This window comes from Colius striatus, chromosome 3 (assembly GCF_028858725.1).
Source record: "Colius striatus isolate bColStr4 chromosome 3, bColStr4.1.hap1, whole genome shotgun sequence".
Lineage (NCBI taxonomy): Eukaryota > Metazoa > Chordata > Aves > Coliiformes > Coliidae > Colius > Colius striatus.
Genome location: NC_084761.1, coordinates 49,629,952 through 49,642,750, shown reverse-complemented (window position 1 = coordinate 49,642,750; position 12,799 = coordinate 49,629,952). Strand labels below are relative to the sequence as shown.

General features: G+C 35.3%; 1 protein-coding gene across 1 annotated transcript in view; it reads left to right on the top strand.

Moving 5' to 3' along the window:
• The window catches only part of CCSER1 (coiled-coil serine rich protein 1), a 690,264-nt gene extending 681,294 nt beyond the window's left edge, over positions 1-8,970 (top strand). The window contains exon 10 of the mRNA XM_061993283.1: positions 8,485-8,970. Coding sequence (XP_061849267.1) covers positions 8,485-8,970 — 486 coding nt within the window. The remainder of the gene's footprint in view (positions 1-8,484) is intronic.
• The last annotated feature ends 3,829 nt before the right edge of the window (positions 8,971-12,799 follow it).

The following is a 12,799-nucleotide window of genomic DNA, read 5'->3' as shown; positions in this document are numbered from 1 at the left end:
CAAGTGTTTTAATTTGGAAGGCATGGTAAACACCTGTGAAATGCAAAATTTTCTATTAGCTTTAGTAATGAGAAAAACCTTCCAGTTAACACCTGAAATGCACTATTGACAATACAGACTAGTGAATTTTAGTACAAATTACTAGACATTAATGAGAAATTCTTCACTGTTTTCTTCCTACCTTATAAAACAGCATTACACTCTTTTCCACATTGTTACCTTAACTTTGCCTTATTTTGTTATTATTATTTACATAAATTAAAATTTTCTAGAATAATTCTATCCTGTGAGAAGACAAATATTTTATTTAGGCCCTCTGTTTGTTACTTATCAAGCTGTATCACCACTACCATAAAATCCTTCTAGGGCATTAGCTCACCATTGTAGTTCACTTGTATTCATCTGGCCTGTTGGTTAAAAGGGCATTATAAAGAGGCATGAATTTTAGCTTGCTGTAATTTTTGTTTTCGGTAAGTAAATAAAGGTGTTTGAAAGGCAGAAATAGAAATGTTTCTGATTTATGTTGATCACATTCATTCTATAATGGATGACAGCAGAGCTTGACAGTACTAAACTGGGGGGAGTGGCTGACACACCAGAAGGCTGTGCTACCATTCAACGAGACCTGGACAGACTGGAGAGTTGGGCAGAGAGAAATTTAATGAAATTCAACAAGGGCAATTGTAGAGTCTTGCATCTGGGAAAGAGTAACCCCATGTACCAGTACAGGTTGGGGAATGAACTCCAGAGAATAGTGTAGTGGAAAGGGACCAGGGGATCCTGATGGACAGCAGGATGACCTTGAGGCAGCAATGTGCACTCGTGTCCAAGAAGGCTGATGGCACCCTGGGGTGGATTAGAAGGTCCAGAGAGGTTCTCCTCCCCCTCTACTCTGCCCTTCTGAGACCACATCTGGAGTATTGTGTCCAGTTTTGGGCCCCTCAGTTCAAGAAGGACAGGTAGCTGCTGGAGAAAGTTCAGCAGAGCCACAAAGATGATGGAATGGAGCATCTCCCTTATGAGGAAAGGATGAGGGAGCTGGGGCTCTTTAACTTGGAGGACACCGATGGGTGATCTCATTAGTGTTTACAACTATGTAAAGGGCGGGTGTCAGGAGGATGGAGCCAGGCTCTTCTCAATGATGGCCAATGATAGGACAAGGGACACTGGGTATAAGCTGGAACATAAGAGGTTCCAAAGAAATACAAGGAAGATTTTCTTGTGACAGAGCACTGAAATGGGCTGCTCAGATGGGTTGTTAAGTCTCCTTGTCTGGGGACATTGAAAACCCACCTGGATGAGTTCTTGTGTGACCTGCTCTAGGTGGTCCTGATCTGGCAGGGGGGTTGGACTAATATCTTTTGAGGTCCCTTCCAACCCTTAAGATCCTGTGATTCTATGATTCCCATAACCTGTTGATAGCATTCCATGCCTTATTTTACACACTGGACCTTATTTCTTCTACTTGTCACATGTTTCCAGGAGGCAATAGGTGCAGATCTGGGTTGTAAAAGCTACTCTTATGGTTGAGATGCTACTGAAATCAATAAGAGTGAGTGCTTTTTAAGAGACATGAATGAAGAACTGTTACCTGCTACAACTAAATTACATTGGATCATCTCTAGACTGGAAGCTGGTAAGCATGAAAGTGAGGAGGTGTCGGAATTAAGGAGCTAACATAATGACAGATGTGGCATACCGAAGTGCTGAGTTAACCTGTGTTTTGGTAAATTACACCTGTACTCCTATAAACTGTCAGAAAAATGAAAGGCATTCGAAGGGATATAAATTCAAAAGTGTGATGCAGGGCTTCATCCTTTCCATCCTTTGAAAAAAAATATAGAGCTGTAGCACCTTGTTTTGTTTCTGAACTTCTTTTTGTTGCTTTATGTTTTATGAATTCTGGACTAGGCGGTAAATGGAAACAGTTCCGCAGAAAGTGCTGCAGTCTAGTTGAGATCTAACAAGGACTAAGTGAGTTCTGCTGCATTATATGGTTAATAAGACATTGAAGAGCACATTTCACAGTTCTCGTGTACTCACAAATGCAAAATAATTAAGCAGTAGAAAACTTGAGGAAATCCAGAAAGTCTTCAGGTTTCTGTCAGAATAATTACTCCCTTGAGTAACTGTTCTTCCATTAACATCTGTGAAAGCAAAAATCCTTTGGGGTGATGAAAACTTGTGCTTCAAATACATTGTCAATGGTTGATTGTCAAGGTGCACTGGGTACAATGGTGAGAGAGTATTTCATTAAACCTGCTGTCAAAATGATGTTTTTAAGAAAGTTGCTCTACTTGGAAGAATTACATTATAGGCATCTAAGACTCCCTGATGACTGTGGCCATAGATGTCTTAAAAATCTGGAGATTCTTTTGGGTTTTTTTGTAATTCATGTCTTTTTCTGTCATTTTATATCAGCACTTTATCTTAAGTCAGTCAGCAACAATATCCATTTCCGAATGTCCTGCAGCAGTATCATCTTGTCATTAACTCTTGTCATATTTCACTCATTGGGTTTGAAAATGGAACATGACGAATTACTGCAGTGGGTTTTTTTAATAACATGCCATTCCAGACGTTTCTAAAGGAATAGTCAGTTTTCATTACTTTGAAGTGGATATTTGAAAAGGTTCTGTTTTGTTTGGTTTGGTTTTGTTTTTATTTAATATAACAAAAAGTTGTGAGAATGGCAATCGCAAAGAGGAACTATAAAAAAATGTATGGAAACAGTATTTTAAGAATATTATGTTCTCATTTTTGGTTCAATCGAATGTATTTAGCACCAACATGGAACAATCAAACCAAAAATATTTAGACCTTTCTCATATTTTACATACCTTAAAACATCAGTGATCATGTTACTAACTTAACAAAATTTTATAGCCAATCAGGTTTTAATAGAAATCTTTTTTTTTTCTTTTTTGAGAAATAGGCTCGAGAAAGAAAGCACACACTTTTTTTGTATATGTTTAATCTGTTCAAGAAATTAAAATCCAGATGTTTTCTTAAAATTTAAGGAATATTTGAAACAACAAAGGAGGCTTTTGTTTCTATGTATATATTTAAAATGGGCTACTTTTCAAAGAAACTTCAGAGCCACATTTGCATCCTAATTGCAACCCATTTCCTGGGTCCATAGTTAGGCAGACTGTAGGGTGGCATTTGGGGATTTCTAGGGCAGAGAAGTTGTTGGTTCTAGCTGAGATACTGAGAAATAAAAAAGAAAGAGATGAATGGATTTTTTGCTTCAGCAGTCACCAGCTGGCAGATTGGTGCCTTGGAGCACTGCCAAGCAGCAGTTTACAGCAGCCCCACAGCTGCTCTAGGCTAGGCTGGAACACGATTGGCAAGAAGCCACCTTCAGCTTTGGACAAGGACTCAGCCTTCAAATTGGCAAACAGATGCATTGGGATTGTGGCTTTGCTTGCTCACATCTAATGCTCATAAAATGCAGTTGGTATCTGTAGAAGTCCACCACGGAAAATTTTACACAAAATATTTACAGGAAGATAAGGGGATATAGGTTAAAAATAAGAGTTCAAGTTTGTCCAAAGTATTTTTTTTGTTCATGGTTCATGTGTGGTTTATACTCTTGAGCATTTCATTCTGGGATATTTTTCTTATTCTGACCAGATCATGGGAATTCTAAGTACCTGTAAAATAGGCCAATAAGAAAATTCATTTGGATTACATTCTTTCAAGCTGAACTATCTGAATTCAGCAAATGAGCAGTTGTGATTTTTATAAAAATGTTTGAACGATAGCAAAAAATAACTTTGGTAAAATTCAAAGTAGCATTGGACTTTTTATTGAAGATATTTTGAGGGGAGAATAATGTTGTTGGAGAGGAACAGGGGTAGGATTTCTTGTTGATTTTTATTTTCATCTGACCACAGTTCTCTCTTTTCCTGATTCTTCAGTAATTGTGCATAGAAAACAATGATAGTATTGCTTTCTGGTGACATTTCTATTAAAATCTTTGTTCATTTCATGTTTAACTATTCATCTGATAGAATGTCTGCCTTGTTAACTGCTTGTATCTTATTGCTGGAAATAGGATCAATCCAATGTTTTAGAATACTGATGACATATTCTGAATTGGTATTGATGTTTTAAAATCTCGGTAAATCAGCTCCTAATTTTTCACCAGCTGATAATTGTTTCCTAATAGATGGAAAATTTCAGCAAGTTACAGCTTCACAAAACTTAGACTTTCCCTTACTACATATGTATTATTAAATCTTTATTGATACATAGATTCACACTGTCTCTCCACATTGGTCAACAATCAGAAGCAAATATTTTGGAGACATACAAACCCAGCACATATTTGCTAAAATGAGAATATTTGAGGTAAAATATAATCTTGATAAAGAAGATGAAAGAAATGCTACAGTGCCAACTACTCAAAACAGCGCATTTCATCAATATCAAGTTTTTAAAGTGATTTAAAAAATCATGTACCATTTACCCAGTACTTCTTGTACCCAGTTTCAACAATTTGCCTTGCTTTAAACATGCTTCTGCACTTCTCATTTTCAAAATCAGTTGATTCTTCTGCATTTACTTTAAACCAGACCTTGTTGGTATAACTAATTTTATTTTTTCCCCACAAGTTTCTATTTTTCAATTTTATTTCAAGAGACAAAAGAAACTGCTAAACCATTCTTTCAACTATAAGACAACTTGTACTGAAGACCTCCAGCAATGGTCATGAAGTGGCCTCTGTAGCCAAGGCTACAAAGGTCTGCAGCAACATGTGTAAGCTCTGATTATTCACATGTCATGCTGCTTAAAGACTTGGTAATGTCAGTGAATGAACACAAGAGCAAAGTTAGTTGCTGATTAAACAGATAATTTAAATGATTTTCTTGTCACTTCAATAGCAGCTGTGAGAAGCACTTCTTAATTCCTAGACTTTTTACTGAGCAGTATATACCATCACAAAAAAAAAACAAAACAAAAACCCTCTTGAGGTCTTTTTATTAAAACAAGTGCTATATCAGTGTCTATTCTTGTGAATGCTGGGAGGAGGTTATGATTCACCGTAAATGTACTATAATGTTTTCCATTAGTTTAACTTCCATTTTCAGGCAAAAAAATTTGAGGCAAATAATCAAACTGTAAGCACACAGAAGAGAACAAGATGAACAAGAGCCAACATGGATTACAAATCAAATCATTTGCCAAACCAATTTGATTTCATTCGACAACACAGCAACAGGGCTTCTGGCTAGAAGAAAAGCTGTAGACTTCATATTTCTTGCCCTTAGTAAAGCTTTTCATATATGTTTTATAAACATATTATGCAAACTAAATGAAGCAAAGATAGATTAAATTGGAAAGCTATCCTTAGAAATTACTCAGCAATGGCCCAATGTTAAAACAGAAGGCTAAAGTAAGCAGGTTTTTATAGCGTTCAGTACTATTCATTTACTACCTGTATGAAGGACTAGAGAATATTCTTATTACATTTAGGCCTTATATGAAGTTGAGTAGGATAGAAAGCATGTTAATGGGTAAAATTGCAATTCAGGATGATGTGATACATCAGAGAAAAGATCAGAGGAAAAATAATTAAATTCATCAGAGGCAATTGAGGAATTATGTCTATGTAAGAATAATCAGCTGAAGAATTTAGTAATAATTTTGTAGAAAAAAATCTTGGAACTGCTGTGAACAACCAGATGAACATGAGTGAACACTTTCATGCTGTTGCAAAATGAAACTACTAACCTCATACTAGAGTGGATTAAAAAGAAGCAGATGAAGACCTTTGTAGGATTAATAGTAGTTCTACTTTATAGTGGTAGGGGATTACCTTAAGTACGGTACTCTTGGGCCGTCTACTTCAAGAAAATATGTTGAATTACTGAAGAGAATCTATAGAAAAAACAAGTGTGAATTAGATGATGAGTCCTATGAGAAAAAAAAATCAATGTGATATTTTTTATTCTAGAGCAGAGAAGATTAAAGAGTAGCTTGACAGGATTCTTCAAATACATAAACAGATATTCAAAGGTCAAACAGCACTTCTTTCTTCACTTCCATGGCTGAGAGAAATAGACTTGCAGCCAGAAAGATTCAATTTAGATATTAGGAAGACCTTCCTAAAAGAAAAAGTAATGTAGTGGGAAAGACTAGCTGAGAAGGCTCTACAGATTACATTGATGAAGGTCCTTAACAGTTGGTTAAAAAAAAAAGTCATAAACAACAAAGGGATAAGCAGATACTAACCAGAAATGTAGAATAGTCTAGGCATCCCATCATGATGTTCCCCTCAGTTCTATGATATCAGTCTTTGGATTGTCAAAGGGAAGAGTGACATATGGTAACTCCAGAAACATTCTTTTACAACAAATGCAGGGATTTTTGTCAGGGCATGAAATTTGAATCTCTTGTCCCAGTAGGAAGATTTTATTTACTGGCATAGAAATAATTAAAAAACCAAAAAAGTCACAGACAGGTATCCCAAAGACTGATTCCCTAGGAATTAAATTTAATTTCATCTCAACATCTATGTGCTGTAGGCATAAAAGCTTAAGTGATGTTTTCCAGAAGTATTGTACTCCCATTTAAGAGTCTGAGTACAATCACCGCTGAATTAAGTGGGAAGAATGTTACTCCAGTACTAATGATTTTTGAAAATACCATCTCTGATGCCTAAAATGTACTGCAATACTTATATTCAAATCTGTGTATGAATTTACGTAGAAGTATAATAATTAGCCTGACTGCACTAGAAAAAGGATGTAAGCTATGAATATTGACTGTATCATTCTTCTGTGTTGCTTAAAACAGAAAAACATGTGAAGTGATATAGATTGTCCTGAAACAATATATACAAGTTTCCTATGGAATCATGGAAACATCCTGAAATATTTTTAGCAAAGTATTGTTGTAAGGCTTGGGAGTATTTTTTGTTTTCTCAGTGTCGTCCTGCAACTTCAGAGCCCATATAGCAGTGAAAATGGCAAGAAACTGCTTTCAGAGTTCTGTTACAGAAAACCTATACGGAATAAAATTGGACTTTATTGGAAATGGACTAGATGCTTTAATCAGTATCTCAGAAAGTGGGACTGTGATAAAATGAGGGCAAATATGTATTCCAAAATACCTTTTAAAATAAAGTACAATTGATGCTAGTATTAGAATCCTTCTTCACATAATTGCAGCTTATTTACCACTATCTGACTAGTTAAAAAAAGAAAAAAAAATATTAGAGGTGCACTAATTGCAGTGTAAGTCAAAGGTTTCTGTGAAACATACAGATACATATCTGGAGTAGTTAATAAAACACACACAAACACATGTACCTCGATTTTTTTTCTTGCACACACAAGTGACGTAAGACAATAGTGTTTATATAGGTTACATCAAGAACTTTTGAAATACATATGGCTTTCAGGTATTTACTTCTTATTGGGGAATATATTTTGCAACACTGTATGAAGAGATGAAACTTTCTTAAAAGCCATATACGCTTGAAGCTCAAGTTCCTCTAGAGACCAAACTTCTAAACATTCACAGCTTGGCTAGTGCCATTCCTTAGCTACAAGCACTTCTTGTGATTTGACTTCCTGGGCATCACCTGTAGAAACTACCTAGTACAGTTATGGAACAGGCAAAATCCTACTTTGTATTAATGTTTTCCTCTCAACACTTTATTTTACTTTATACACTGAGAGTACATTTTTTAAATGTTTGAGAGCAAGTTCTATAATCTCATCAACTCCTCAGTCAAGTGTTCTGTGGAGGACAAAATGAAGCATGACACTAAGTGCACGCTGATAATCTGCAGTGATTTGGCTTGCCGTGTACAAATTCCCCTTATTTAAACATATACAAATGCATGCCTACTCACACAACATCCAAAGGTGCTAACATGCCAGAATCCTTGTGGTGTATTTTTTTCAGACAGTTGAAATAAAATTATTGCTCTTCTCTGGGCAAGCATTTTTGGCACATATTTACCTGTAAGTACCTAACAAAACACCTAGATTCAATGGAAAGTAAAAATTAAGCATGTTTTGAGCTTAACTAAGGCATGAAGATACTCAAATAAGATGTTCTTTACATTTTGCAATTATTTGAGAGTATTAAATAGTTGAACTTGATGCAATCAAAATTACTGTTGTTTCCTTATGCTTTTGAAAGTCTGCTTACAATTCATGAAACCTTTTTAACCATTTATTATATTGTAAAAAAAAATCTCCTTTGTTTAAATTTTTTTTTTAAAGAAAATGCCCAGATCATTACCTATTGCAAGCATTTTTTAATATTAGTTTTGTGAAATATGAATGCAGAATACTTGTATTTTATGCTAGCATTGCTTTGGGAGTTTTACCAGCATTTATCTTTCACTTTAAACTGCCAGACCTCCATGCCGAACTTCTGTAGTAGGGAGTGGTTTCTATACTCCACATAATTTTTCTACTACTTTCTATTACTAATATAGGTTTTTTTGTTCTGTTTCCCTAGGCTACATATCCAAACAGAATGGTGAGCCAAAATCTCAACAAAAGGGACAGAAAGTCAGCACATACTCCCACCGAGGACCCTTTTAGATACCCATCAGGGAACCAAACAATAGCCCATGAAAGCAAAAGCTGTCAGCTGTCTAATTTGTGTCTGAGCAACCTCCTAAAAGAGAAGGAGATCGTGGAAGTCATCAAGCATACCAGAGGCACATATGAAACCCTCACTTCAGAGGTCACCCAGAATGGTTTGAACACCATGGCACCAAGTACAGCAAAGCCAGCATCCAAGGCAGACAGCTACCCAATGTTCTCAGGAGCTCCAGAAGACCAAACTGCTGTACCTCGGCATCATACCACCTTCACAGGGAGACTTGGACAACCTCCAAGGGGACCTATCTCTTTACACATGTACAGCAGAAAAAATGTTTTCCTTCACCACAATTTACACACAGCAGAGCTACAGACTTTAGGTCAGCAGGACGGATAACAAGGTGCTTGTATTCTTGCCACGGAAAGAATGTTGATTAAGAAGGAACGTAAGCTCATCTACAGCTTAGTCTTCAGTTTCATCTGCTGCTACTTTCATGTGAAAAAATAAAGTAAAAAAATTAACTTTGTCTTTAGGTTCCATACTTTCTCATCTGGGACTGTGGAAAAGGATGAACTAGATTGTTAAGTAAATAAGTTGATTTGTCATGCAAAAATCAACATGAGTTTAATAAATGGGATCATTTGACTGGTGTTGGTAGTCCAGTATTGGCTATTTTTTTCTCCCCTCTAAAGCCACTATCATTCCCTGAAGTTCTAGAAGGTGATCTTAAATAATATTGTGTATGTTTAATAGTGTGACTGTTAAAGTAGATGTGAGGAATGAATAGATAAGTAATTAGTAAATCCTCTTGAATTTCAGAAAGACTAGGGGAATAAGGAGTCAGAAATCTTTGAAGACCCTCTTTTTCTACCTTTTTTTTTTTAACACAATGAAATTTGCTCACTTTTATGGGTTTCTTACCACTTCGTGCTGTATGTGTTTTATTAATGCCTCCTGCCCCACATAGAAGTGATTGATATTCCTCTAACAGCAAAAGTCATAGAGGCTCACCAGGTATTTGAGTCAGTAATTGAGTCTCAAACTGAGGGTGTCAACTTGGTTCCTCAACTTTCCCTTCCCTCTCCCCACCTTTATTTAACTACATTTGATGGAGTGGTTTTATTCTATGAAGACATGTTGGGCAAGTGGTGGTGTTTGTGCTTGACAAGCACCGTATCACAAGACATTCTGTGATACATTCTGTGCTATGTAATGCCTCATACCATTTCACTTCCCAAACCAGAATTGGGTGAAAGACTAAGAGAAATTGTTTTATTACTCGGTTCAAAATACCTGTGTAAGTCATAATTTCTGTAGATTGTGTCATCTGTGTCATCATATCTCAGTCAAGTTACTCTAAACATGTGGCATATACTGCACATGTTTACAACCTCTCTGATGAGGGTTATCTCTTTGAGTGATAAAAGGTTAGTTGTTCCTAAGTAATCTAGCACATTTAAGTGCAAATGAGGCAGACCTGAGGCAAGTAAGCTCTCTCTTTAATTGATGATTCATAGCAAAAGACAAGGATGCAGCACTTGCTCACACAAACAAACCAGTGTGACAATTGAAATAGTATATAATGAAAAATGAAGCTCCTGTAGCCACTAAAAATGCTGTAACTTTTAAAAGGTAAGTCACACAGGGCATAGAGTTAATGATACAAATTTTACCCAGTGTTAATTATATCTGCTTAACTACTTAATATTGAGATTAACACAAGGATTAGTTGGATTAAGAAAAAATTAGATGGTGAGCTTTGTAGATATTCTGCAAAGCGATTTCAGCAGCCTGAACTTTCAGGATTCTTTTTATTGCAGATTTTAATTTTGTTAGAGCAAATTCTAAGACACTATCTGATGTTGAAGAGAGCAGGTTTTTGTCCAAATATTCTATAGCAGTAATTTTGGGTACCCAGATCTGGATATATAAGAATCAAGACAAACATTTGCCAGACTTCTTTGTGTTCATGTGTGCATTGCTACTGCCAAAACAGAATGTGCAAAAACTGCAAACAGTTTGACCAAATTAATTATGAGTATTCAAGACTATCAGTTCTCCATTGAAACACAGAGTTTAAAGTCTACCGAAAAAAGTTAAAAATGCTAGTAGCAAAATTTTACTACTCAGAATCATGTTTTTCATCTGAGCAATCTCTTCAAGTCTTGTTATATGGAAGATGGTAAATGGAAGGGAAAGTTGGTTCTTAACTAACATTTCAGTCTTGCTCATCTTAAGAGTTGATGTATAAAATTATGTTACAGATCTGTAAATATATACTCTAATGAAGGATGTTTTTTCCAGGATACAAACGCACTATACAACATTAAAGACAAACAAACAAATAAGCAAAAAAGCAAACCCTCTTCAATTTTAACTTATGTGCTATATCTATAGCTGTTTTTCTTCCTGGAAAAAGTGAGTTTTAGATTACACTTCATTAAAAAAAAAAATCATTTCAAAAAACATTTTAAATGCTACTATTTTCTTGGAGAATCTTTTATAAAGCTGAAACTTAAAAAAACTGGAGAAAACAGTTCAATAAAAGTGAGCGATATTTTTAAAATGTCATCTTGAAGCTGTTTTGTATCAGTATTTTCAGCATTGTTATGTTATTTGTAATGCTAAGTGTAAATCTCACCCAGAGGAGGGTTCTAGCCACATGTTAATGTACAGTACAGCAGTAACTATAAAACAGAGGTCCTTTGATCCTCTTGTATATATAGTAAATCATAAAGCAACAGCATGTGGACATTCTTGCAGTGAATTGATTCCTTTGTACTAAAAATCTCTAGTTTTTTAAGAGTTCCATGTATAAAATGATTTATACATTTCTCCAAGGCTGTACATATCCAAAGACAAGACACCAGGGGGAAAACTCACTTATTATTTTTTCCATGGATGTACCTTTTTTCCATTTTAAAATATGTTTCTGTAGAACAAAGTATAACTGTAAAATTTCTACTGAAAACTTTTTCTTGTTACTTCGATATCTTTTGGTGTGGTAGAGGGAATTTTAAGGAGGAGGAAATCCCTAAAGAAAAGCTGTTTGCATATGAAGCAATGTCCCGTTTTTTTAGACAACCACTTGGCAAAAGAAACATTAGGTCTGTATCCTAATGTTTTTTAGTAAATTAATAGAGTCACACCTGAAATGGTATATCATCTCTAGACATATCCTTAGTTCCCTTACCAGAGTGCTTCTACAGGATGTGTTCATAAGATACAATAACATGCTAGGGCCAACCTTGGCCATAAATTATTAAGATGGAAGGAAAACACTTGTCTGATACTGTTCTTATATTTAGCTTTCTAAAGCAGTGGAAAGGTTTTTTTGGTATATCTTGTGCACATGAATGAAGTTCGAACTGTGTGCTTGTGCATACCATGGGGAAAAGTCTTGCTACAAATCACTCCACAATTTAGGCTATTTAGCAGCATCTGAAAGCATCTCACAACATAAATTTCTGCCACCTTTTCAGGACTGTACGAGCCTCTGTGCATAACACGTACAGCCAGAATAGTTTCTGTTTTTTCAAACCAGTCTGTTAAATATAACTTTATTGGATTTCATTCCAAAATACACACATCCACATAGATGTTAGAAGGGCTTTCCTTACTTGTCTTTTTTCTCAGAATTTTGAAAAAAATATATAGGCAGACTAAAATGTTAACATGAGCATTGCATAAGGATCCGAAAACTTTTGTAGGATAGTCATGTTTGTCCCACAAGTTCCTTTCAGTCATTGTCTAAAAAATGATATTTTTCCCTTTCCTAAAAGTCAGTTTGGAAGTAGGGATTTCTGTTTGTGTTGATTCAGTTTATACTGCTAAATACCCAATATGCTATGCAAACTATAAATAGATAATGTATAAATCAATAGTTTAGCTTATATACACATAACTTTTGTGCCATATTTTCACTGGTTTGATTGGTATAATGTTGACTTCAATAACACACAATTCTGAGTTAAGTCACCTGACAATTAGGATTGTGGCCTTTAATCCAATTATTGTCAGTTTATGCATAGGAAGTCTCTGAATTCAGAAATCTTTCTTGGTTTACAGAAAATATAAGAAAATACTTGACAACAAAAAATATCAGTTTTCAATCTATAATGAATGTAAATTGTGAGAGTTTTTGTTTCACATTTTAAAGCAAAAATGCCCAGACTCTGCAAAGCTCTTCATACATCTATGTAGGTCGTAAATGAAGTCCAGTAGA